Here is a 27,799-nt window from a genome sequence, read left to right as displayed (position 1 = left end):
GTAAAGCTCCTGTTTAGAAAAATTAAATATCATGTGTACATGAATGTTATGTATGTATCTCAACTTCTCATCCTAATATCTTGTATGTATGTGTGTGCATATGTGTGTGTGTGTGTATGTTTGCGAGGTGGTGGGTAGACACACAGATGGGAGAATATTAATGGTAAAGGGGTCACTGAATTACAGGCAGCTGTGTGAAGAGCATGAAGCCGATTTATAAGACTGAAAATACAAATCAGACCGAGACAACAAAGTAGGAAAGTTTCTTGCTTGCCAATGCTTCTTATAGCAACATTAACATAGCCCTGATTTCAAAAGAAAATGGTGACTGATAATAATTAATTAAATAATTACAAATAAAATGTGGCAATGGCAGCTACTTAGACTATTTGGAGGCTTCAGGAAGGCATAGCTTGTGTTTGTTTGTTTGCTTGCTTGCTTGCTTGCTTTGTTTTTAAAGAAGAAAGAATGTCGTTGGGAAACAAGTAATATCATTATCTGAAGGAAGCAGGGCCCTGCACACTTTCACATCCCTGTGACCACGTTCCCTGCAGTTCCAGTCCGTCAGATGCCAACACTGTGAGCCTCCTCCTGCAGGGGGGAGGCGGGCTCATAAAGGTTACCATTCTACAGCTAGGCTGGTAGGACAAGCTGTGCCCTCTGTGCCCAGAGTGGTTGGTGATCAACAGCTCTCTGGGTGTCATCCAAAGGACTAGGATGCTGACTCAGGGATGACATGTGATGAGACGTCCCATAAGCGTTTAGGACCTCAAAGATGAGACTGGGTCCAGCTTCCTTATCTCAGGGTCAGAGTTCTTTCTGGACACCCTTGCTCCTGGCATTTCTAGCATGTGATCAAACAGCCTAAAGTCCCCAGACACTTTGGAATGGGCCCTTGGAAAATTCTTTGTAATGTCCCTCATTTTTAATTGGTCTTGCTTCTGTCTCTCAGGTTACAACCAAGGACAATTCTCTCTTCATCTGGAAGACACCTGGAAATCATTCTCCAATGTTAGGGTGAGTTTTTGCAAATCGTCTGTGGCCAAAGGAATGGGCCTGTGGGAAGCCATCAGCCTCAAGTAAGGCCTTTGGGAGTTCTCTGCTTCCTGAAGGGACCCTCAAAGCCAGGGACCAACAGACCCCCAGCTCTACTTGTGACGTGAAGGAAAGTCCTATTATGGGCCTCTTACTCTTTGACTTTATCATCCTTTACAGGTACTGGTAAATTAAAACACAGATAGAATAAGATATAAAATAATCATGTAAAACTGTCTGTAATGTTGGTCTGTTCATTGGTCCAACAGAAGTTCCTGGATGCCTTCTTTGAGAGAACAGCTGCCTCTCCACACGTCCATTAGCTAGTGCCAGTCTGTTTCATGGCTTAAAGCAAGTATCTCATGATATCATGAGATGGACTTTGCTCTCCATCTCATGTTAATTATCCCCATTGCCAGGATCAATACTATCTACAACTATTAAAACTGAAAAAATCCTATCCCTTTAGACTTAACATTTTAATTTTTACTAGATACTTCCTAAATTGTCACAAGTTTCACTCCAGCTTGCCAGTAATAATCTCTCTACCCCTTCCTGTCTCGATGAAGAATGAACTCTGCCTGCTGTTTTGAAAAGCAGGCTTGTCACTGCCTGTAACTTATTCAAGTTGGGTTCACTACAGTATGCTTTAAATTAGCACTCAGTGGCAGAAGATGCTTCCCAAAGGAGAATAATTCATGACCAATGTCATTATTAGACTTATAGAGGAGGCTGGCCAGGAGAAAGAAAGAGAGCATTAGTTGGTACCAGAGCAGGTGAGGTAAAAGGACAGGACCAGCCCCATGATTTTCTCCAGAGACAGAGATAATCACCAACCCGAACAAATAGGTGAGATTTCTTAAGTAGATCTAAGGAACCAAGAGAAAAAAGTGAAGACTGCATAAGGAATAAAGAACAAGAAGGGCATCCGGCCAGAAGTGATACTCTCTATTCTAGGGCAATGAGTCCAACCATAGATACAAAGAAAAGAGGAGTTGAGACACTAAAATTCTCCCTGAACCAAGTCATTGAAATTTTGATGTATTTTTACTTGAGCTATAAGTCAGGAGGTGTTGTGTTCAATAACTCAATGTCATAAAGCATCAGAAAGGGTGAGAAAAGAAACATCACTAAGACAAGGGCATATACAGAACACTCAGCCATGACCTGTTTAGAATCTAGCAGGGAAGACAATATGTACACTCAGACAATTATGAAGCTGGTCTCTGATGGTTGCCACCCAGGAGAGAAAATTAAAATGTCATGGACATTCATAATATGCCTCTGTTTTGCTGCACAGATTCTGAGAGGAAACAGATGCTGTTGCTGTGTTATTGTCTTTGAAGACTTGTATAGAGGGAGTGGATTATGCAAGACAGCTGGGAGTTAAGAGTTGGGAGCAGGACGTTTTGGGAAAAGAGAGAAGTTTAAGATACAAGTAAATCTAGATGACTAAGGAATGTTAAGGGACAGCTATATAATTGAACTGTCCTGTGACAAAGAGCACACCAGCTAAGGTGCTGCCTGCTGGAAAACCATGTCAAGGGGAGCTCAATAAAGGTTTGTTGTCCGGGGTTAAAGACAACCTGAAATAACTGTGGTCAGGAAGCACAAACAGGTGAGAGTAGACCAAAACATGAATTCTTGGGACAATGCTATACAACGCCGAAATAATCAACGGGAGGGAAGGGCCTGAAAGGAAAGATAGGCGGGAAAACTTTTGAGTGAGAATCAATAGGTTTTCCAAACGATCATACTTGCAAAATCAGGGACATGAAGGGGGCAAAAATTCCTGGCAAAACTTTAGCGTGGCAACAGGTGACCAATGGAACCACTAAGCCAGGAGAACCTGCTCATCATTATGCTGATTTGCAGGTGTAGATCTGGGTATTTGCGTCATTCTAAAGTGAGGTGATCAGAAATATGTGCATTACGTTGAAGAGAAAATTAGGGTCTAAGAGAGAAGATTTGAAATTCATCTTCACTCAGAGCCATAAATACTGTGGAAGTCGGAAAGATCATGAGGAGTTAACATGGAGAATCAAACTTGGAATGTAGACCAAGTCAAGGCTGAGCAAAAGCAGAAACCAGTGAGGTCATAGGGGACCTGAGAGCTAAGATGCAAAACAGAACGCACCACCTCCCAAAGATCAGCTCAGGGGAACACCTAAGGGAAGATAGCAGGGAAAAAACGAAAACGCTGTTCGGTGTAGCAAGATGCTCATTGAAACATTGCTGTTCGGAGTTTGTAGGTGAGTAGCGAATTACAGACTCATTGCAGAGCTGTAAGCAGTGAGGGTGGATGTGAAGAACGGCTATCCGTTCTAGAAGGCTGGGAGAGCAAAGATAAACAGAGACAGACAGGGATTCAAGGGTCTAACTGAATGGAAAGATTTGTTTCTACAGATGGCTGCCAGATTGTGTTTTGAGAGGAACGCGGTCAGCTGTGTGGAAAGGAGGGAGGTGCCGCAGGGAGAAGTCCTGTAGTCTGGAGAGGACCGCAAAAGATCGCAAAGGGGAGTCTGGTGCACAGGACAAAGAGTACTCGGGTGTGACGCTGGCAAAGATGAGTGAGGAAAATGCACGGATGTGACCTGAGAGGGAATCTCTGAGTGTTAGCTTAGAATGTGTGATAATCCCAGATGTGACCCAGGCTCAACTATGATACGGAGAGTTGGATGTCTGTGGTATTCTTCAGTAACATAATGGATACCTTTGACTCAGACCCTGAAACCAGAAAACATCAAACCTGCATGTCAAATCACAGAAATTTATGCACACCTATTTTATACACATTTAAATATTTTATACTTGTGCATTTGCATATCCTACATGAGTATAACATACTCCATTTAAAAATCTTTTCTATATTTCTCAGCATCAGCTCAAGGACATAGTAAATGCTCAACAGACATTGGTTTAGTTCAACTAACATATTTGTGTAGAGCTTCTTACTTTAGATTTTTTCTGAACCACTCTTTAAATCCCAAGCTTAAAATAATTATTAATTGATAAACAGAGCTCAAGTTGGGAGTCATAGCTTTAAAATAATGGTTTTGTGATGGGCTTAGAATTGTGCTTCTTCATTGTAACCTGATCCTTGCACCAAGGGCCACTTTCTCTTTCGCCAAAACAGATGGTATAAACCAGCATCCCAAGGCTGTGGGAAACTCCCTACACCAGCATCCCAAGGCTGTGAGCAGCTCTACCGTCCACTCTTCTTCCCATTCTCAGTTCCCAATAGCACTGCTAGCCCCAGTCACACCAGCGGATGGAAGATATGGACATCACCAGCAGCTCACAATGATTAGCCCTGATGTCACTGAACAAGGACACTGTGCGGAGAAATGCTCCAGATTCCCAATATTTTCCACCCATTGCTGGCATTGCTAGGACCACCCAACACTCTCTGAGCAAAGCTCTTTCTCCTCGCTTCGGTACTACCTAGAGAACTGGAACTTCACCAGTCTCTTCAAGGCATGGGAAAAGCACTGCCTTTCATTCGAGGCTTTGACAGCGGCTTTGTTGTGGGAGTAGATAGTTTCCGTGTCAAGTCACAGAACCCGCAGGGAACTTGTGTGGTGATACCGGGATGAGGGTAGGATGTGTTCATCCAGCCTGGGATCTTATCGATGGCGACCTCCCCAAACTAGGTGGAATCCTAGATGTAGATCAATATTCAAAGCTCTCAGAATGACAAATGAGCATTTTAACATTGACCCAACCTTATGGTGGGCCCACAGGTTAAACAGTACCTGAGGGTCAACTGGCTCTTTCACAGAGAATATGGAGAAGGCAACTAGGAATGTTTAGAATGCAGGCAAATCAGTTAACTGGTGTATTATTTGATCTAGAACAGAGAAGAGATAATGCGTGATTTTTATAATCTACTAACAGATTGTATGCTAAACGCGATTGAACATTTTTCCTTGCAGCTCTCTACTCGATATCTTGCATTTGAGGAAAGGCAACTGTCTTCTGTTCCCCGGGTCACCATTTTCACCTGCCCTATGTGGTGTAGAATGTAGCTGTCTCCAAACTGTGTACGTGACTGTGTGCTAAAAATAGATCCCAGTTAGAACTCCTAACCGAGGGTCGCCAGGGGCCTTAACTAAACAGGTAGTGATGGAGCACGGCTTAAATGACTTGTTTTCTGGACCCGTTATCCTTTCTCCCTGCTCTGTTGCTCCATGATGCACCCGTTGCTTTCTCTTGCTGGCTTATGGTCGCTTATTCCCAGAAAAAGGAATGAAAATCCTAATGTAGATTAGGTGTTTAAATGTACAAATCCCTAATATGGCTTAGTGTGTCACTCTTCCTGGGAATGCTTCCATTTCAACAGCAGATGAACAGCTCAGCCGTAATGTAGCAAATCTGCCTGGGAAGTCAACAGCTGGCAGGCTCTTTCAGGATCTTGAAAGCGAGCCACGGGTCATCTGCCATTGGTAAGGCCAGAGCCACCCCAATATGACTGACCTCCTCAGGGTGCTTCTTGCCTTTAAAGAATCCTTAGGCAGCAAGAAGGCTCTCTGACACCAAGGCAAAGAAAGCAAAGGCAGCAATGCCATAGTGTTTCAGCAGCCCCAAGATCACACATTTTCTATATGGCTTTGGGAACATACAGTATGGCCACAATGCCCAGAAACACTGAACACATTCACCAGAAAACTGCCATTACATCATTTATGCACACACCTGAATCATTCCTAGCACACCGAAACAGACACACATAGGGTGCCAAGCAAGGACAGGGCCTTTCCAGAGATGGTGATTTAAAGAAAAAATAAGTGAGTTTAGGAATAACTTTCCCAAAGGCTTTTGCCCAAACATTAATCTTTCCCTAAATCTTGAACTAATAAAAAAGAAAGAAAGAAAGAAAGAAAGACAGAAAGAAAGAAAGAAAGAAAGAAAGAAAGAACAAAAAACCCTAGCTCTCACATGAGAGGTGCAGGTGACCAGCACTCTGCAGAGAATTCTTCCTGGGGCAATTGCTGATGGCCATGGAAGACTGGGCAAGTGATATTCACGTCACTGTATAGAGGACTCCTATTTTACACATGCGTTTGGGCACTACTGACACCACCGACATTTAATGGGATCATCTGGGATTTTTTTTTGTCCCCAATCACAAGATGGCTGTGGCCAGTCCCAGGGAATATACACGGAGGGTGTTTCCCAAGCTCTGGCTGAGGATACACAGTGACAACTTGGAAGTAACAAGGTCCACTGTACATGCGGCACTCTGAAAGGGTGTGCACATCTTCGCTCAGGCAAATTCAAGGATCAGATTGTTGAGGTCACTGGGCATGCTGAAGTGTCAGCATCGCCACTAGGAGGAGTGATGTGCGACCACATCCATCAACCCACTTTCACAATGGTAGAGAGCACTTGTGAGAGAAAGCATGGATTCTGAAGGACACCACGGAACACAAGATGCTCCTCAGGGCTCTACAGAACCTCACAGTTTTGGATGGATTGGGTCTTGGTCCATATCCATCAGGGATGGAGGTGGGAACAGCTGCTGAATTCTTCCTGATGTATTCAACTGACTTGCTACTGTGGAATTTCACATAGAAAACTTGACAGACTTCATTTCCTTACTCTTTTCAGAGAAGACCATGAATATCTTACTTTGGTCCCAATTCAAGAATCCAGTTGGAGAAATCAACTGAGACCAAATAAGGGCGTTAGGATAGTTAAATTATCTCACTGGCAGCCGCTGATGGCAGGAGAATAGGGGGGAAGGGCAGTATGCTGGGCATATCAATTTAGAAATGAGAGAGGAAGAGAGAGAGAGGGGTGGGCTGCTATCTTTCACAAAGCCAGCAACCCAGTGAAAGAGATTTTATTGTCTGGTTAATATCGAATCAGATTTGTGACAGCTAACTTGAACAAAATTGCACCCTCCTGATGGCAGTAACAAGAACAAGGCAACTATAAAGTCACCATTGGTACTGTTCCTCACATGGCCTCTTTCCCACCTCTGAAACTAATTTTAGCTATTACTTTACTAGGCTAATGAGTTTTGAGGGGATCGGGTGATGTTCCTAGAAAGGCATGTAAATCTGTAAGACCCCTGTATCCATTGCTGTCCTTGTACAGCCTGAAGCCATATGATGCTGAAGGAGGAAGAGTGGACATTTCTTGGGTGTGCCTGAAGTGGTCCTTTCTATAGGTGCACACAGATGAAGGATGGGATGGTCAGGTACTAGAGTATGACATGTCAGACTGGTAGAATGATAGTTAAGAATCAGAGAAGGCTGCTGTGAGATTTCCCAGAATCCAGCTTCCAGAAACCTCTCAGCCATGCCAAAAATGGGAGGTAAGTAGACCTCAATTCTTTGTCAAGCCCTTTGGGGAACCTTTGCAAACCCAGGTACTGACAAGAAAAAATCGGATGCCACCAGTTTGTCTTTGACAGAGTCGTAATTTCCTGGTCTCCCTAGAAAACAAGAGTCAGACCAAGTTTTGCTTAGTGCTGGTTTGAACCCTGCAAAACTCAGGCCAAAGTGCACGGTCACTTCTCACAAACCAGCAGGAAGACAGGTTTTGGAGGTGGGGCATGGACAGAAATGACTTTCCCCTGGCTTGTCCACCATTGTGGCTTCTGTTCCCATGAACTTTTCCCAGACACGCCGAAGCAAAGGCCATAACAAACAATTCCTCCCAACAGAAAACGAAAACCCATAACAAAATAATTCCCCCTCATTCCCATTCCCACCCCACTCCCTCCAGCTCAACACCCTGAATACTCACAGGAGTTCACTTTATCTATACAAAATTAATTAGAAAACAAAATATTTACATATGAAATAAACACCATCTTGATTTCTGTGGCCCGTGGAGACCACCAGAGCCCCCTGTTTTCTAGATTGCTGTTCGCTAGGTTAGTTGGTTTGCTTTTTTTTCTTTTTTCAGTTTTAAAGGGGTGAGGTAAGAGGAAGAGTGAGGGGTGAGCCCCTGGCCCTTGGACAGAGCCAGAGTGAAGCAATGTTTCTATGGCCCTTCTCCTTCCTCCGGGAGTTGCCTCACGCCCTCTGACCTCTCTCAGAGTCTTTCCTGGAACCTAAAGTAAAGCACTCCGCGCTCCTCTCTCCAAACTGTTGAGAGGTTCAGCCCCTTGCCCCCACGTTCATCTTAGAAAGAAAACAAGGCCTTCGGTTGGCTTTTAAATGAAAGATACTGAGGTAAAAATCAAGGAGGAAGGTGGGAGACAGCAGTCGAGGATGGAAGATGAGGGAGGGTCGTGAGGCAGAGCAACCAGGAAGGCAAAGAGCAGCCCTGGAGGGTGTGACGTGAAGAGACATGGCGGCTTCGTTCCAGAGGAGGGTGAGCACCTTTCTGGTTTATGTGTCCTGTGTGCGACAAGGCGATTCCGCAGTCACGCTTCCAAACAAACCCAGGGCTCTTTGGATGCCACCCTGTGTGAGGGGACGGCAGGACAGTGGAACTGACCCATAGGACACCCCTACCCCAAGTTTCAGGACAGGCAGGGACACAAATACTCATTTCCCTTCTTCAATTTCCAACTTTAAGCGAGGGGGCATCACTCCTGCCAACACCCCCATCCCCGGACCTGGAGTTTTACACGCGCGCGCGCACACACACACACACACACACGTACACACATACACATGCACGCGCACACACACATGCACACACACTTGCATACACGCTTACTGTTGAGTGGTACAATCAGAGGAAAGTGGGGGTTGCGGAAAAGGAAGGGTTCTTTCAGGAGTGTTCACATTAGTTCAAGTCATATTCCAAACCTCTTTCGTTCTCTCTGGCTTCCAGAGCTGTGCCCTGGAGGACAAGCTCATTTCTCTCCTCTGTCTGTCCCCTGTCACTTACCGCCGGTTTGGAGGGATCTACCTACCCTTTCAGCTCAAGGTTAAGTAAGAAGGGATCAAAGCATTGAAAACATCCCCCTCTCTCACTTACCCTACTGTAAATGATTCTCTTCTTCAAAACCTTCTGTGGAGAGTCCTTCCTCAAACCTTAGCCAGTCAAGGAGCTAAATGCCTAAAAGAGTTTTCTAGAACCTTTTGCTCTGAGATTGGATAAAAGACTCATGGCTGCTTCGATTTCCCTCATGCCTTACTGGCAAATTCTGTCTAAGCTATAGTAACTATAGACAACACTGACATACTAGGCTGTAGGGTTGTCTCAGTTCCTTTCACTATCTCTTGTCATTTTTTTCGCTACAGTATAGAATCTTCGTTGTCAAGAACCTCCATCCTCTCTGAAGAAGGGAAAAGGGAGAGCTAGCCCAAATCCTGGTAACCTGTGGCACCGGTTTATATATAAGCCAAAACAAGCACATTATATAAGCCCGTGGAAGGAGGCAGTGAGCCAAGGTTCTCCCTCTTTACCTAGAGGCAGCTGACCACATGCGGGTACAGGTGTACATGGACGTATGTGCACACAGAATTCTCTGCTCTTGCCTCCAGTGAACCATAGGGCACTATTGCAGTGAACGTCCCAGTTTGCTCAGGAATCCCTCGTCTGCCAATGGCCTTCCCCTTTGGTTCGCCACCGCAGAGTTTTATGGGTCTGAGGCAAACTTATTATTTGGCTTATATATAAGCACAGAATCACTTCCTGCCCTCTGCTGTTTATAGGGTCCCTAGGCGACCACCAACCACACAGCAAGAATTCAGCAAAAAGCCCCTTCTCTCTTATGAATGGGAGGCCAAAGGGCCTTCCTTAGGTTGCCTTCACTTCCTCGCCCCCCAAAAAGAGCAGTTTCAGGAAAGCCTCCCTCTCAGGGCTCAGAGCACTTCCGCACTGGGAAGAAGCCCACAGGCAGCAAGCACTTCCTGTCTCCTCTCCATCCTCCCACGCTGAGGCCGGTTCTATCCTCTCATGGCTATAGGAGTGGTGGACAGATGCGGGGAGAAGAGACCTGCGGAGGGAGGAGAAATGGTGCCGGCCACGAGGGCTGCCTTCAGAAGGAACCAGAACTCCAGGATCCCATAGAGAAATTAAAAGAACAAGAAAAAGCGAATGGGAGCCAAGTTCACCCCCGACTCTTTCCAGGACATGCGCACCACGAGGCCCACAGCCCTACCCCTCCCGTACCCACCTTAACCTCTCTCTCTTCCCTCACTCAGACATCAGACTCAATACTAGAAAGTTTCTCATAAACATGTCCATTGCTGGAGCCATTGAAAGCCCTGGGGTTTTTGTTGTTAGGCACACAGGGGTTGGACTGGTTCCCTATACAAATGTCCTTCTGGAAACGACCAGGCACAGCCCCATGAAGGGCCGACACCACTGGCTTATTGGTGACAAGGGCCCGGAAGTCCGGCCTTGTTTTCGATGACCCTGCCACCGTGGGCTGCCTGAAGAAATAGGATTTGCTGCCGTGAAGCAAGCACTGGTCATCCCCAAAAGTGGGGATGAAAGGGTTTTGCGTGACCCGGTCAGGGTAGAGCGACTTGCTGAGCATGTAGCCGCTGCCAGGGTTGTTGTGGTGGTGTCCGGCAGTGGGCACTGAGGACTTGTTGTTGGCAAAGGAACTCTCACCAGCTGGCATCTCAAACATGTGGGCGTAGGGGCTGCCATCCATGAATCGGCCCTTGTCTTTCAGGCTCACGCTGCGTGGGGCCAAGGCGGCCTCCTCCTTCTGCAGGTCCACGAAGGTGTCGTAGGAGTGCTGCCGGCGTAGCTTGTTTCGGTTCTTCTTCTGGGCCTTAGAATTAGTCGGGCTTTGAGGATACTTGGTGGTAGAGGCATTGGATGTCACAGCCACAGGGGCAGCTGGCTGGTCCAGTTCCTGCAAGGAGTTGTCCTCGCTGATGTCATACAGGTTCCCAGCCTTCTTGCAGGCCTCACACCTAATGCAGGCCTGCCGGCCAGAGTTCTGCCCTGCCACCGTAGAGGAATAGTTGTGCAGCTTGGAGGGACAGCTGCGGCAGAAGTTGCCCCCAGACCGCTCCTCCCAATCTACATTGGTCAGATTCTTCTCCCAAGGAGCTGGCACCCCACCTACCACGCCATGTTTATCGCCTGTTCCGTGTTTGAGGTGAGACCTGTTGGTACAGGGCCCACCTCCACTGACCGAATCTCGCTTGAAGTCGTCACTACGTTCTTTGTAAATGTCGGTCAAGTCCACATGCTCCCAGTGAGGCGAGTTCTCCTTTGTTCGGAACTGGTCCAGGTAGAAGTCTCGGAGCCCTTCTTTGTCCCTGAAGTAGCGCTTGTGGTCTGGGGAGCGGGGTGGGCGGCGACGATAGGCCAGCTCGATTTCATCAAACTCCCTCCTTGACTTGGCCGAGGCTGGCCGCTTCTTCAGACTGTCCTTATACTGCTGCTTCCGCCTCTTAGCTGCGTTGCCCTCGATGTTCCCATAGGTGACAGTGTGCGTGGAGATGTCTGAGACATCCGAACGAATCAAGTCATCATGGCCACTGTAGCGGTCGCTCTTGAAGGAGAACTTGCCGTACAGGTCACTGAGCTGGCTGTGTTTGGAGGAGGGCAGGCCGATGTCCAGGGGTTTCTTGCTGATTGACCTGGGTTGCGTGGTGAAAGGCGGGTTGTCACAGTCGTAGAGCCCGTCAATGGAGCTGGTGCTGCCGATGCTGTGTGGCCGATGGTGATGGTGATAGTGGTCCTGGTACACGTTGCTGTCCTTCAGCTGCAGGTTGCCAAATGTCCTCTCTACCTCACTGATGTAGTCGCTGAACAGGTTTTCCTCACAGGGCGGGTTGTTGTAAGACTTACAATCCGAATGGGTGAAGCTGCGGCGATGCTCAGAGATGTCATAGACGGAGGACTCGCGGCGGATGAAGTCCAGGGCACTCTGAGGGGAGCCATTTACTCCAGACAGGTTGGCCATGTTCTTGGCTGTGCGGAGCAAGCGCAGGATGTTGGAGTGTGTGTTGTTCATGGTAGCGGTGGGGGAGTTCATCACGGACTGGCGCTCCTCTATAGCTACTCCATGGATGCAGCTGTAGATACCCTGAAGGGACAAAGGATGGTGGCATTGAGTTCAGAGAAACAGAAACCCAACACAGACAGCAACGTGCTACCACTAATGGTCTAATGAGGCAAGACAAGATAGGGGAAGCACGAGTCAGGCAGTGAACTATGCTCATAGGACATGTGACTCAGAGCTTGGCCAATGTAGTTCCTTGAATTTAGCAAATTTCTATTATGAGGCGGGTAATCTGGCCATCAGAGAGGGAAATGCTCATACCAAGGGACTTGAACAAAGAGACAACATGGCATTTGTGCTCCAACTCCAAACCCAATCTATCTTGATTTTCTTCCCTATACTCAGATTTTCACAATTTATAAACATGTGGCAAAAAGTGTGAAAAGGGTCTCTCACCACAGATTCTGGGTCCCTTTTGCTCTGGTTGGCCACTCCTGGTTGATGTCACTCACAATGGCCTCCTGTTTCTAGCTCTGACTGATTTTGAGCAGCTTTTAGAATTTTGGTCAGCAAATAACCAGGGGACAATGCTGTTCTGTAGCTAAGCATGAACTGAATCACACAGAGAATTAGAAAGCCCTGGGGTCAAAGGAGGATTTTCTACTGCTGTGGCCTACACTGTGGAAGTGAAGAACTGGGGCAAATATCAAGAGCTCTAGATGAATAAATAGCTTCCTTGCTGAGGTCTCCTCTATCCACTTTTTAACTCCGTTTTCTTCTTATATTAAGTATTATCATAATCAATTAATGTTTTATCAAATTAGTATTGATGAAGAATACCTGGCATAGAGTTATTTGTTCAGGGCACTGAAGGACAGGCATCCATAAGAAAAGATGGGTTTCTTTCCTGGCACCGGTCTCCCCACATCTAGAATCAGGTCACCCTACTGCTCACCTCTCATGTGCCACCACGGGAGGCAGATGGCAAGGGAAGTGACTTTGAAATGCACCTTTACATCTGAGAATGATAATTTGTGAAGAAATCTCATCTGAAAGGGCGGGGCCAAGAGTAGGAAAGGTCAGAAGGAAGATGGTCGTTATGTGGAGAAGTGTCAGACTCTATGAGACACTAGATCTTCCTGGGGGGCTTTCTGCTCCCTTTCTGCTTCTCACTTCTGACTCCTTGACAGTGGGCAGGGGGACATGTTAGGTGTCCTCATCTATGAAGGCAGTGTTCATGTCAGAGGGCCACAGATGAGATTTCTTTTTTTGTTGTTGTTGCCTCTATGGCTTCTGGGAAGGGTTACACAGAGGAACCCAAAGCCCAGGGACCTAGAGTCCCACAATCTCCTTTCTCCTGTCCTTAATGTGATTGAATGACCTGCATTAACTGACAGCTGGAGAGGAAATGGAGAAATTGTTCCCTGCCACTAAAACACTACGGGAAAATGACCAGAGAATGAAACAACTTAATGACAAATACATTCCCTTTCAGAACTCCATTTGAGTCAAGGTTGGTTATATATGGAGCCCAATACTCAATCTTCAAAGGTCATGTGACTTCACCACTCATGTGTGAGTTCCTCAACTGTATTAGCAAAGCCAGGAGACTCCTATCCTCTAAAAAATATCTTCTCTGTGATCTGAGGTTCATATACCCACCTATTTCCCCAATACCTCACTTTGAACTGGAAATAAAGATCTCAAAACCAAACTGTTTTCCTGGTACCTCACACTGAACTTGAAATAAGGATTTCTAACCTGGACTGGAGTCTTGCTCCAGTTAAGTAAGTTTTTGGAATATAAGTTTCTTATAAGTCAAGATTTGGGTTCTGTTAGGTTCTTTTAAATGTTATTTATGTCAGTGACACACACACTCCCATACTCACCCCTGTGATCCTCTTGCTACATTCTTCTAGTGTTGATATTATAGGCATGTGCCACCACACCCAACCTTTAGGCTCTTCAATCCCCCATACCACACATGTGGTTAAGATCTAAGAACAGTAAGACCACCAGCAATATGCCTTTGTGTGTTAGACTAAGATATGTTACACCTTCCTATTTAAGGATCAAGTGATTAATGCAGTCTATACAGAATCAATTAATGGTGATGTAAAAAGCAAATGGGGAAATTTCAAATTTTCTGTGTTGAGAGATCTGCCTTTCTAAAATTGCGAATCAAACATCTGAGTCTCAAATGGAAGGAAACATAGCACCACCCGTCTTAGAAACCCTCCGACTTCTCTCACATGGATTCCTGGGGATGAGCATATGATGTGGCTTCAGGCTTTAGCTACATAAGGCTGCAACGAGCACTCTCTTGGGTCTCTCTGCTTGGCACAGAACAAGGCTAAACCATCCTCAACAAACTCTAGGTTTCTACGTCAAAACACTTACTCTGCTGATGGAGAAGACCATGCCAGGCTTGCCAGAACAGACACCCATGAAACAATGCCGGAACTGCCAATAGAACAGATGTTCACAGATGAAGGTGATGAGGCTGAGAGCCATGGCTGCCCCCAACATATAGAAGACGCCTGCCATGTTGTCGATGTCCAGCTGGCTGCTCATAACCTCATTCTTCTCATTGTGGCAAATGCCAGTGAGCCAGAGAGCTTCCAGTTCTTCCATCTCCCCTGGAAAGAGGGCACAGAAGGAACCAGATAAAGGGGGGAGGAAAGGGAAGGGAAACAAAGCAGGAAGAGAGTTGAAGGGGGTCAAAACATGACAGAAAGAGACACAAACAAGAGAGAAAATGAGTACTTTTTATTAATGTCATTACATCTCAACTCATCAGTATACCCCTTGTATTCAGTGAAATCGTAACGAATGAACTATAGATGGCACAAGGCCATGGAACTTCCCTGTGGCTCTCCTTTATCCCGTGAAAACTGGCAGCTCAGTGTTCGGTGTTACCCACAATATGGTATGCAAAGAACAAGGGTTCAAATTAGAAACAACAGTCTGTGGGCAAAGTGGTCAATGTGGAGAGAGAGAACTTGAGAGTGGATTTTAATTTATATTATACATAAAAGCATTCCAGACTGCAGGTCTAGCATAATCAAAGAGGGAGAGGTACAAAACAGGGGCTTAGGGGGAGGAAAAAATAAATCAATAAACACACAGTTCAAACAGAATGACAGTCAGCAAGAAAGCTTACTAAAAAGATTAATGCAAACATTCTGAGGTTAAACACTTTGTCCTTCATATTATAAATATTAGGGATAGCATAACCAAATGGGCAAAAGCTGGGATTTATACAGAGTAGATTAGATTGGGGAAGGAGAGGTTGAAAGAGATTAGAGAGAGATTGATTCGCTATGGTCTCTCAGAATTACAGATCTCTTGCAAGAGCCAGCTCCTACAAAGTCAGCTAGGGTTCCTGGATTGGGGGTTGTCAAGACTGAGGTAATGTCAGATGAAAGGAACAGGGACAGAAAAAACAGGATAGAATCAGAAGATCTGTTTGATCATGCAGAAACAGCCAAATAGCCCAGAGTTTATTTCAGAACTTGCTTATATTCAAAAGCAGAACAAAACACAGCACAGATGGTCAGTCAGTGTCTAACAAGATCATTTCTGTCCTTGAGGGAGCAACCTCCTAACTAACTTGTGCTTGTTGCTCGGGAGCAGCCTTACTTTCTAACTTTCTGTCTTGATGTTCCTGAGGTTTGTCGTCAGCGGTATATTGTCTACTAGATAGAGTGTTCTTTTCTCACGGGCTAAATCAGAATCTCTCACAGCTCTCAAGGTTATTGGGAAAAGCAGAGCAGGCAAGCTTGAACTCAAATGACATATAAGTCAACATGGAAACTGAGTTGCATGGGCTCCCACAATCTCTTATAGAGAAAAATATGAAAAGCAAAAGAGAAGTAACCTTGAATGAAACAAGGCCACCCCAGTGAAACCTGCCTCTCTCAATCCTGTTGAAGGAGCATTGATTACTCCATTTCTGTCAGATCTCAATGACTTTCAGCTACAATCACTGGATATTAGTCAGCAGAAATGTAGACATTAGTTAGTAGAAACTCTTAGATAAAAAAAGAAGATGAAATAAAGCATATACCCAAGAATGTCACTAATTTCACACAAATGAAATTCTAGAAATCTCATGAAGGATACTGCTTAGTCGATTCTGGTTTGGATGAAAGTCTGAACTTTGCATGGCCCAATGAAAACCGAAGTCCTCTCTACTGATGCACTTGGTTATAGACTAAAGAGCTATTTGGCTATGACTAGTGGTTACACCAACATGGTTTGCCAACTCTCCAGTTACAAACCCCTGCTCTTCCTGATGAGAATCCACTCACTTTTATTCCCTTCTTTGATTTAACAATGCTTTTCCTAACTACTGCAGCAGCCAGATCCAGCTGTAATCTGGAAACCCACCTCTGGGTTTGCCTCTGATGTCTTCCCCGACAAACAAAAGTCCTAAAGCCATAATTGACAAACCCACATGGTTGATGAGCTGGAGAACCATGCAGAGGGAGACTCATCTGCATCTGGATTAGTTTGTGTGTGAGGGCTGATGGGAAGAATTGATGCTTTGGGTAAGGAAGGGAAGAGAAATTCAAAAGATAGTAGCTTAATGAAGCAAACTTTCTCAGTGTTTAGTCCACCCCTGGAAAGACACAGTAAAGTACCATCTGGTAACTACATCTCCCTCCACCTTTTCAGCTTTGATGATCAAGGCAGGGCAGAGTGGAGGATGAGGAAAAAGACACATACTTATTTCTCTGGGAACAGATAGAATACCACCCTACTGTTTTGGGCTACAGTTTTGTTAAGAGTAGAAACATGGAGTGCTATCTGAGGCATCTAACTGTAGCCTACTGCATCCCTGAAGGCTTCCTTATACCACACAGTATTCAAATGTACCCTTGTCACCAACTACTTTAATCCCTTTCTTCATCTTTTACGTAGTGCAAGTATGTCCCCTTGTGATTTATATATTGAACTTATAAGTTATCAGTTTATATATATATATATATATATATATATATATATATATATATATATCTTGGCGTGGGACAATAGTCTGTATTCTATTCTGTTAATTATATTTTAAATAAATGCTGATTGGCCAGTATAGGCGGGACAACCAGACAGGAAGTAGAGACAGGTCGACAGAACAGGAGAATTCTAGGAAGAGCTTGGTCTGCTGTCCTGACCCAGTCTCAGAAGGAAGCAAGATGTGACTGCCTCGCTGAATAAGGTACTGATCCATGTGGCTAACATAGACAAGAATAATAGGCTAATAAATGTTATACAAGTTAATAAGAAGTCTGAGCTACTAGGCCAATCACTTTATAACTAATGTAGACTTTTGTGTGATTCTTTGGGACTTAACGACTGTGGGAACTGGGCAGGACAGAAAACCTCAGTCAACAAATGGACACGTGGACAACTGCATCCACATAAAATCTGAGAGAGCTTGGGAAGTAAATCTGAACAAAAAAAATAGAGTTAAACATGGCTTATTGATAGCAGCATTTTCTCAGATGGGCTCTGCTTGCTAGAGGCAAGAGTGCTCATTTAAGAGAGGCTTCCTTACTCAGCTTTAGCTGACAAAGCTTTGCAGCTCTTTTAAGAGGTCCTGCCATGAAACACTTACATGGTGTTGATGAAAAGCTGACCACATGCTTTTTGGTTTTCAGCCATAGAAGGAAAAAAGCTGGCTTTCTGGACTGTCCTGCTAGCACGAACTCTGACTCTTTCAGGCAGGATGTCTGGCTACAGAGCATTTGAGTGTTGTTTGTGGACACACTGCTTCACCTTGCTTGGTGGCAGGGACATTGAAATGCCAAAGAGTTGTGGCAATAAACATGGCTACAGCCTGTACCTCTGCCATGAGGCTAGAATCACAGAAAGCTAAGGAATGAGCTAGATCTAGCCACCAAAGCCACAGCTATAATCCTCTCTATATTGCTTAGCAAATTAAAGGCTCATGTGGTCAGAAAAAGAGAGAAAGAGAGACAGTAAGGAGAGAGTCAAAGATGGAGAAAACCTCTAGATGTTTTACAGAGTGTTAAAATATATGCAGACTTGGGAGAGAAAAGAAAAAAGTTAAGGTCCTTAAAATAAGAAAGAAAGAGAGTAGTTGGGTGTGGTGGCATATACCTTTTATCCCAGTACTTGGGAGGCAGAGGCAGGTAGATATCTGTGAGTTCAAAGATAGTCTGGTCTACAGAGTGAGTTCCAGGACAAAGATACATAGAGAAACCCTGTCTCAAAAAGCCAAAAATGAAAAATAAAAGAAATAGAGTTTAAAATAAAGCCATGTAAAGGTGGAAAACATACAGAGAGTCTGGATACTGTATGTTATTATTTTCTCTTTGAATTGTTTGAATGCTGAGGAAGGAGCAACAGCTGTTAAAAGACATTTAAATATAAATGCTACTGAATTAATAAAACATGAATATTTTGTAAATGCCTTGACATCAAAATTGAAGTCAAAAGATATGTTACTTTGGAGAAGAGGTTTTGCTTTTGTTTCCACAGAAAATGAGAGGTCATGGATTCATTCTGAGTTAAGAAAACTCAGGTTTGATCAAGGAAGACCACCTGGGAAATCTCAGATAGAAGTGGATGGCCCAGATGTCTGAGTTCTACATCCAGAACAGATTCAAGACTGCTGCCTGAGATGATCAAGCCTCGTAGCATAGTCCAGTCAGGACTTGATCATAATTCTAAATTTTCTTTAGGTCCCCATAAGATTTTCAGCACCCCTAACCAGCAGGAAGTAGCCTGGAAAACTATGAAATGGACTATGGAAAATGGTCAGGAGAAAAGCTAAACAAAGGATATTAGACTCAGAGTTCTTGGGTTTTTTTTTAAAGAGGGGGAAGTGCTGTGGAACAATGGTCTATATTCTGTCAATTATATTTTAAATAAACACTGCTTGGCCAGTAGCCAGGCAGGAAGTATAGGCGGGACAAACAGACAGGAAGTAGAAGTGGGTTGACAAGAACAGGAGAATTCTAGGAAGAGGAAAGCTTGGTCTGCAGTCCTGACCCAGTCTCAGAAGAAGCAAGATGTGACTGCCTTGCCGAATAAGGTACCGAGCCACGTGGCTAACAGAGACAAGAATAATGGGCTAATATAAGTTATACGAGTTAATAAGAAGTCTGAGCTACTATCCCAATCAGTTTGTAACTAATGTAGACTTCTGTGTAATTCTTTGGGACTTAATGACTGTGGGAACCAGGCAGGACAGAAAACCTCAGTCAACAATAACTACTGGTAGCTATGGATGTAGATGTATTTGGAAATAGGGTCACTGCAGATGTAATTTATCATAGTGAGGTCACACTGTAACACAGTGGGCTCCTAATCTCATATGATTGGCCTTAAGAAAAGAAGAAACTCAGAGAGAGATGAACATCAAACAGAAACACATACCCAGGAAGAATGAAAGTAGAGACCTAAGTGGTGCCTTCACAGGTCAAGGAAGACCAAGCAGAACCACAAGCCATCAAAAGTCGTGTGACAAGTGTGGTGGTATTTTGTTTGTGCTGTAACAAATAAAGCTTGCCTGAAGATAAGAATGCAGAGATAGCCACACTAACTAGCCATAGAGGACAGGCAGTGGTGGTATACACCTTTAATCCCAGCACTGAGGAGGCAGACACAGAGGGATCTCTGTGAGTTCAAGGCCACCCTGGGCCACACTAGACTGAGCCACTCTCAAAGAGAAGCAGAGTCAGGCGGTGGTGGCTCACCCCTTTAATCCCAGCACTCAGGATGTGAAGACAAGAAGAGACATGACGGGGCAGAGAAGACTATGAGGTGGGAGGAGACAGGAGCTCAGCACATTCAGTCTGTGGGTTCGTGGAGACAGGATCTTGCCCCCTTCAGTCTGAGGACTCAGTAGAGGCAAAAGTCTCTCTAGTTGCTGGCTCCTTTACTTCTCTGATCTTTCAGCATTTGTCCTGATATTTGACTCTGGGTTTTTATTATTGAGAGCAGTTAGGATTCATGCTACAGAGAAGCATGAGGATTCTCCTTCATCACTTTCAAGTGAAGCTGGCGGTAGCGCCCAGAACTTCAACACGATGAACCCTACTGTTTATGCCACTCCATCCATGTCATTTGTTATGGTGGCCCTAGCAGTCTAAAAAGGGCTCTTCAGTCTTATTGTATCCCATGAGAAGCTGTTTTGGATACCCAGAGAAGAAAGGTTGCTATTTCAGAATGACCATGGGTTGAGCACTTCCCCTTTCTTTAACTCACCGTCTCCAAACAGCTGCAGAATAGCCAGGTCCACCTGGCGCTTCCACCCGGAATCTTTCTGGATAGCAATGCCATAGCCAGTGGAAGCAAAGACCTTGCCACTGCCGATGGTCACCAGCTTGCAGCCTTCATCTCTTCCAGCCATGTAGTTGAGCACTGCTGCATCGTAGATGAAAGCATCAAGCTTCCTGCACAGGAAAGAAAGGAACCAACAAATACCAAGGAGGAAATTACACAACAGAACTACCTATTGGAGCATTAGCATGAGTGGTGCAGTTCCAGAAGCTATGTGGAAGACTGGCTCACAGTTAGGCTCATGTTGGACTATTGTCAGAGCCTGCATCCCAGGCTGCTGCTCTAGATGGGACTTCAGGTTCAAAAGAGTCGTTTATTTTTTTCCCCTCCCACTAGGAATGATAAGAATGTAAGTTGGGCCCGAGGCCAACTCATAAGCTGTGTCTGAAAAGGAGAAGGAATAGAAAGCAATCAATAAAAATAATAACAGAAATAATGAAAAGTAAGCACCACAATGATAACAAATAGCATGGGTGAGATTTATATAACGTTTTTTCACTTCTCAGTTCATTACAGTCCAGAGTGGGGGAAAGTGTAGGTGGACATGCTTCAGGAAATGCACGGCTATTTTGGTGGTCAGAAAGGTTTCACTATTGTCTCGTCTTATAAGACTTTGCTTTGAGGGACCCGAGTGGTGACTGACAGCCCAGGCTTGTGCGGAAGCAAATGGGAAACACTGCAAGAGAAGGTGGCATACAGAAGCAGCAAGATCATTCAAATTCCTAAACCTATAGGCACATGGTGTGAGACATGGAGCTTTGCGAAGAAGGGTTACGTAGAGAAAAGATCCCGGCTAACAGCAGGAAGGCATGCAGATTGTTTCAAACCAACATGTCTGTACATTAAAAGCAGAGGAAGCAGCTCATATGAAGCCATGCAAGTGACAGGCCCGAAACAAAGCAGAACATGCAGTCCCCGGCCCCACCAAACATTTATAAGTTGGAGATCTTTGTCATTCTTTAAGAAAAATAAAAGCAAGTCCTTTCTGACATGACAAGTCACAGGACATTTTATAAAATGCATCTTATTAAAAAATATTGATTGGTGGCATGCCGAACATCTGGTGAACTGGGAGCTAGGGTGTCCCGCGGTTTGAACTACCCAGAGTTCCCCTACCCTGGCTTCAGATCTCATCTTCTGAAGTCTGCTGTGACTTTGTTTAGAGTGGCAAGATTGCATCTCACAGTATTTTAAGCGTCCACACATCTAGGTGGTGCTTGGAGACCTTGCAATGCAAGGGTGAGCGAACAAAATCCCCAGGCTGGTGGTCATCATAGAATGAAGGGAAACAGCGGTGGGACCCATTAGCCTCCAAATCTCAATGCCCAATGTTGATGGCTTTCAAACAAAGGACAAGTGTGCCCAGTGAGCTCCATGACAGTCCATCTACAGTTTGTGAGCAGCCGAGGCACAGAGACGGGCAATGAGGAACTGGAATTGGAGCTCAGTCAACACATTCTTAGCTGTTGTCTAAAAACTTTGTATGCTTCTTCTTCTATTTCTCCCTTGTCCATGGATCCCAGGACAGGCTTTTCCATCTCTGTGTAACATACATGAGCTCCCTCCTTGATTCCTCCTTCTACACGTCCATGTGTTTCATTTCTACTCCGTGGCCACATTCATGCAAGCAGAAAACAATTTGCAGGATGGTAACACAGAAGCAAGTAACAGAATAAGAACTTTTGTACAATGGTTGGAATGATACTGTCAAATTTAACTTGGCAGCAGTCTTTGATTTAATGATTATGGTACCAGTTCAATCTGTGTCTAATGGATGGGAGAAACATATCACTCTGAGCTCGGAGGCCATTCTTACCCTGTTTTCAGGGAGAGCAATGCATCATCTACACCCCTTTGGTTGAACTTTCCCATGTAGGCATGCATTTCTGCATAGTTATTGCGGATATTCCTCTCTGTGCTGCCATTGGGCACAGTCCCAAAGCGGAAAGGGGGTGAAAAGTCATTAGGTCTCTGGAACTGGAGAGAGAAAGAAAGAGAGAGGGAGAGAGAGAGAGAGAGACAGAGAAAGGGAAAGGAAGAAATGCTTTAGACAATGTGAAGAGACATTAAGTCAGCATTAGTAAGTTTATAATGGGAAGGAACCAGCTCTAATAACACATTGGTCCTCATGCAGGAGCAGTAATTGCCTTCTGGAAGTGGACTTCAATTCAACTCAATTTAATACATATTGTTAAGAGATTTCTATTTACCCAACCCCGAGTTTAATCTATAACCCTGTGTGTTCCTTCTTTGCACACAGCAGAATACCAGCGATGATGGGCCTGAAAGTGGTGTGATCCAGTTTGACCATGGTAGATTAGCCAACTTTATTTCCAAAAATTGTCTACAATCTCCTCCAAGGCCTCTTAATATACTGTCATTGTACAATTAAGGTCACACAGCATTATATTCATGAAGATAATGTTTGAATATCAAATATATTTTGCTAAGAGATTTTGCTCTTGACCTTCAAAGCACTCAAAATTCCATTGATCTGATACCAGCTACTGGATAGCTTGCAAATCCCATGTCATTTTAACCATGTTCTCCTCTTACTTAAATTTCGAGAGTGTATCTCCAGCACCTAGCACCAGAACTGAAATTTCTTGGATTCTATCCTTATGACATCAGTTTTATTACCCTGCAGTTAGGTCTTAATGTTGCTTCCCGAGCACATAATTTGGCCATTTGTATTTTCACAGCTTCGCTGAATCCATCTCTTTAACAGAAACTCACCTTTCTCTTTGGGGCAATTCATGCCCTTCATTTCAAAATATAGCTCACAGCAACTGCTTTGGGGAACCTCCTGTGATTTCCCCCTTCTATAAAATTGACCCCAAAGTGATCCATCAGTACTTTTATTCTGGTTTTGAGGACTACGGTCCTATAGATTCGACGACTCCCGAAATGCACTGGCTGGGTACTGAGAACTAGTCTTTGATGTGGTCATTAATAGTTTAAGCTTGAGGTTGAAACAGACATGAAGACCAGCTTTGCCACTTACTAATTCATGACTCTGGTCATTAACAGAAAATGTGCCACATGTCTTCCTCCAAAAGAAAGAGTGGACGGTGCCCAGCTTTTACGACTGTGATGGACTTAACATAATGCGAAAGACATACTTGCCAGCACCTGCTACACAACAGGATTGCATGACACAAACAAGGTCACCTGGTTAGAGCACAACAGATTGCCCTGTAGGCAGGTCTGTAAGGTATTTTCTTGATGAGTAATTAATGCGGAAGGGCCTAGTTCACTGTGGGCAGTGCCACCCTTGCACAGGTGGTCCTGGGTTTTTATAAAGAAAACAAACAAACATGGAAAGGCAATAGAGAAGACACCAGTAAGTAGCACTCCTCCCTGGTTTGTCCTCCAGTTCCTGCCTCCAGGATTTTCTGCCTTGGCTTCCCTCATTGATGGACTATGATCTGGACATATAAGGCGAAGAACCCCTTCTTGCCCACATGGTCCTTGGTCAGGGTCTTTACGATAGCAGTGGAAAGCAAACTAAGAGCATAGGTGCTCACTAATGCTCCCATGTTGTTTTAAACTCATGTACAGTTAAATTTTGTTTGCTGATAAGCAGCAAGTTAATATTCTTGTCCTGTGAATATAGCTAAGATGACAGAATATGGGCATAAAACTGTGCCTTGGATTACTGAGGACAGTGAAGAAGTTTAAGTCCCTCTTGGTTTCAATACTGTACCAGTTATCGTGGAGCTGTGTTTGAAAACCTAGCCCATAAACCCGGGGAACCACTGAGCTTATAAAACACCCCAGGCTCAGTGGCCATTCTTATACATCTCAGAAAGTGAGGGCTTCAAGGGCTATAGATTATCATTGCTCAAGGCACCATCACAGTGACTGGAGATACTCAGGGTTGGCCACAGTTAAGAGTAGTGTCAAAGACTCACTGTTTAGGGACCTCAAAAGACCAGACTTCCCAACTGGAAAACTTTGCCTTTTGTAATCAGCATGATTTATATCATTAAAATCCTTTGTTTTTTTAAAAGAGGTTACAATTTTTAAGCGAATAAAGATAGAAGAAGAATCAGAAGACTTTAGAGTTGAGCTGTCCAGTCAAAGCTAATTAGCTTAAACCTCTCATTGGACAAATGATGCAACAGGGCCCAGGGAGGGTAATTTTCTCAATAGCACCCAGTGGCAGCAGTGGCCACTATCATCAGTGTTTCCCTAGCCTAATTAAGAGTGACTCCTCACTGTGCCCGGCAGATAGTGAGCTTACAGTACACAAGGCTATGCTTTAATAAAAGAGACAGATACCAGAACACTTCACACATTACTGTCTGATAGAACTCCCCATAAGTCTGAAGAAAGCCATTCCCCAAACTCAAAGCTAGCATGGGAGGTAGCAGCCAGTGTAGTCAAATAAACTCCCTCATCTGTAAATCTGCATTTGGCTGAGATAATGACCATCGATACAAACGTTGACTAAGACATTGCTCCATACCAGTTTCTGAAGTACTGTTGATACTGGAATTACATCCAATTCAGATCTAATATAAATTATTATCGTCTAAGAATTTTTTAAAACAAGGTATGCAAGATACATGGGATAATTTTTGATTAACTAAGTGGAATCCGTGCCCAATGTTCCTACTTCCTGATGGAGTCACAAGCCAAGATGTTTCTAACTTTGTACCATGCTCTTTATATTTTAAATGATCTTTAAGTTCTCTGTGCTATTTTACAATCACATCCATAGCTAAATCAAACATAAAAAATATAGACCTAGAATAGCAGATGCTATTTTCAAGGAGAAGGGCATCATTGGAGGATGTGAAGACAGGCTGAAGAGCTCCAGAACATTACAGCATTGGTCTGATGAAGCTGAAGGGGAAGGTGGGCAGAATGGGGTGGCTGCCCACAGACATGCGCAAACACAGGCGAAGGCCGTTCAATGGAGATAAGCTAGCCTTCAACAATTGCTGTGAAGATAATTAGATGTTCCTGTACAGAACAAACCTTATCCCTCACCTCCCAAGATCAATAGCAATTACCTTGGAGTTGTAAAATTTTCAGGAGGAAATATATGAGACCATTTTTGTAGCCTAGAATTAGACGAAGCCTATACGTTACGTGTACAACCCACCAGCAGAGGGAATAAAGATAAATTAAAGTTCCTCAAGATTCAGAACTTCTCCTTAAAATATGCAGTTATGACCACGAAAAGGCAAGCCACCAACTGGGTTGAAGTATCTGAAAATGGATTAAAGCTATTTAAAAAACAAATTAGACAATAACAGAACCAGACTTATACCATTTAAGGCATCTTCGTGAGCACATAACCCAACAAACAACCTAGACTACAATGGAGGGGACCGTCCTTGGAACAGAGTTTAGCTTGAGGCAATTGGGATTGAATTTAGCCCTGGTTCATGTCTGTTATAGGAACATGAACGTGGGCAAATTCTTCAGTCTTGCAACGTTCCATTTTTTTTTCTAGAAATATTATTTTAATAACTTAGGTAATACATAGGAAAGTACTTAATACTCTATGAAACTCAAAACTGTTAGCTGCTTCTGGGGCAGCAAAGTTCCAGTACCTAAAAGTGCCCTGTGTGAGGCAGTGTTCCCTCAGACTGAAGTCTTACTTTCTAATCTGCCCCTAAAACTAGGCCAGCCCGGGGGGCCAACAGGGAGGACAAGGGCTCAGAATTAGCCAGAGCAGATGGAAACATATGCTTGCCTTCTCCTTTGAAAGTTCGTGTTTAGCTTGATAGTGAGCTTAAATCAAACACCTCTTTAGAACTGTCACTGGGCCCTGAACTTAACTAAAATTCACGTTCACAGGGAACAATATGCATAAGGAGACCCATGAAGAAGATGCAAATGAAAACACCCTCATGCCTTGATATTTCGATAAATGCCTTTGTGGTGAAACACACCCCGAGATGCAAGGCCTTATTGTTTAACCTCCACGAGAGTTGATGGTCTTTGGGGTGTGGAGGAAGAATAAAAATTGTGCCATGAAGAATCTAAATTAGAACAGGTAGGACCTTGACAAATAACTTAATAAATTCTGACTCCAATAACAATTTAATTTAAAAACTGTCTGATTTTCAACTAGTGAATTAAAACAAACCAGCATTCCTTACAATCACCATTGGTCATCATAAGACCTCCTTCAGTACAGTCTCTCTAGGCTCCACCCAGACTGGTGTTGCTAAAACAGGGGTCCAGCTAGTGAGATAGCAATAAAGAAGAGGAGGCCCCTTAGGGATTGGGCCCATTTCACAGAAGAAGACACCAAAGTCCCGAAGAGTCAAGGACATTGCTCAAAGCTGAGTGAAGAAGAAGGACAGGCCAAGATTTTCCACGGCCAGCCGGGATGCAGCCAAGAGACATTTTACCCTGGCTTTCAGGGAAGTGAGGTCATATGCTCTTAGGTGGGGTCACCTGGGAGGCTGTCCTTCCTTTTCTGGTGTCAGGGTTGCTTGTTCCCACCCTCTCTGCTGGATCCAAGGCTTGCTCCTGGCAATCACTGTAGGCTCATAGCATGTGAGTGTGAGGTAACACCAAGGCAGAATGTTAAAAGATATAATCTCACTTGTTCTTCCTGGAGAGCCTGCATCAGATTCGGCACTGGAAGCCTTTCACATCTGCATCTCAGCCTCCATCTTAATGACCTTAAAGTGAGTTTGCCTTGGTTGTCAGTCACACAGGGAGAAAGATGCCTAAGGGTGATAAGGTCCTCACTCTTACCCCAAATGAGTCCCTGGGGCTGTTTGGCTGCCACCATCACAGGAAAGAGTTTATTACAGAGCTTGAGGCAATGAAAAAGAAAGGAATAAGGGGAGGAGTACCTTCTAGTCCAGTTTGTTTTCTTACAGTCAAATAAATATGCACATTGATTTTCCTAAGTGCGGGGCTTGCTCTTTTTATCTGTTAATAATATCCACACTCATTTAACACCTATGTATATACTGGAAATTACCATATCAACTTCTATTATGATAATTAGAATACATCAGTTCATTTGGCGAATATTTACCAAGCATCTATTAGTAGAGAGGACTGTTTTAAGTTATAAAGAAAAGACAAAAGAATCAGACCCTATTTCCAGGAGCTGACCTCCCAGGAGAGTCAGAAATGTAAGTGTTCATCCAAGTGTTTATTTGTTCTGCCATTCGCTTCTCCTGGCACACATTCTTTCATTTATATTGTAATCAGGAAATATTTATTCTGCATAGACACGGTTCTAGGTGCAGAGGATGTGGCATTGCCAAATGAGATCAAGAAGCTCACGTCAAAGAGGGGTGGTGGGTAATATTTATACATGCATACATAGTTACAGACATGCATGTATGTATAAACACTCACATATACATGCATGTATGTGTTTTAAATGTGTGGTAGGCTAAAGTTAGCCACACAGATTTTGCCATTCAAATCATATCCCTATGGTCCCTCTTCCTGATTCTAGGCTGTAGTGGTTGAATGAAAGTGACCCCAAAGGGATTGACACTACTAGGAGGTGTAGCCTTGGTGGAGTAGGCGTGATCTTGATGGAGAAAGTGTATCACTGTAGGGGTGAGATTTGAGGTCTCC

General features: G+C 44.2%; 1 protein-coding gene across 1 annotated transcript in view; it reads right to left on the bottom strand.

The window, feature by feature from the left end:
* Positions 1 to 430: 430 nt before the first annotated feature.
* The window catches only part of Grin2b (glutamate ionotropic receptor NMDA type subunit 2B), a 344,377-nt gene continuing 317,008 nt past the window's right edge, over positions 431 to 27,799 (bottom strand). Inside the window, exons 13-16 of the mRNA XM_042054500.1 lie at positions 22,044 to 22,204; positions 20,153 to 20,340; positions 14,318 to 14,556; positions 431 to 12,001 (exon numbers count right to left, since the gene is read on the bottom strand). Of these exons, the coding sequence (XP_041910434.1) occupies positions 10,148 to 12,001; positions 14,318 to 14,556; positions 20,153 to 20,340; positions 22,044 to 22,204 (2,442 nt within the window). The 3' untranslated portion in view covers positions 431 to 10,147. The remainder of the gene's footprint in view (positions 12,002 to 14,317; positions 14,557 to 20,152; positions 20,341 to 22,043; positions 22,205 to 27,799) is intronic.

The sequence above is a fragment of the Arvicola amphibius genome, chromosome 2 (assembly GCF_903992535.2).
Source record: "Arvicola amphibius chromosome 2, mArvAmp1.2, whole genome shotgun sequence".
Taxonomy (NCBI): Eukaryota; Metazoa; Chordata; class Mammalia; order Rodentia; family Cricetidae; genus Arvicola; species Arvicola amphibius.
The sequence above is the reverse complement of the archived record's forward strand: the minus strand, read 5'-3'. Positions and strand labels throughout refer to the sequence as shown.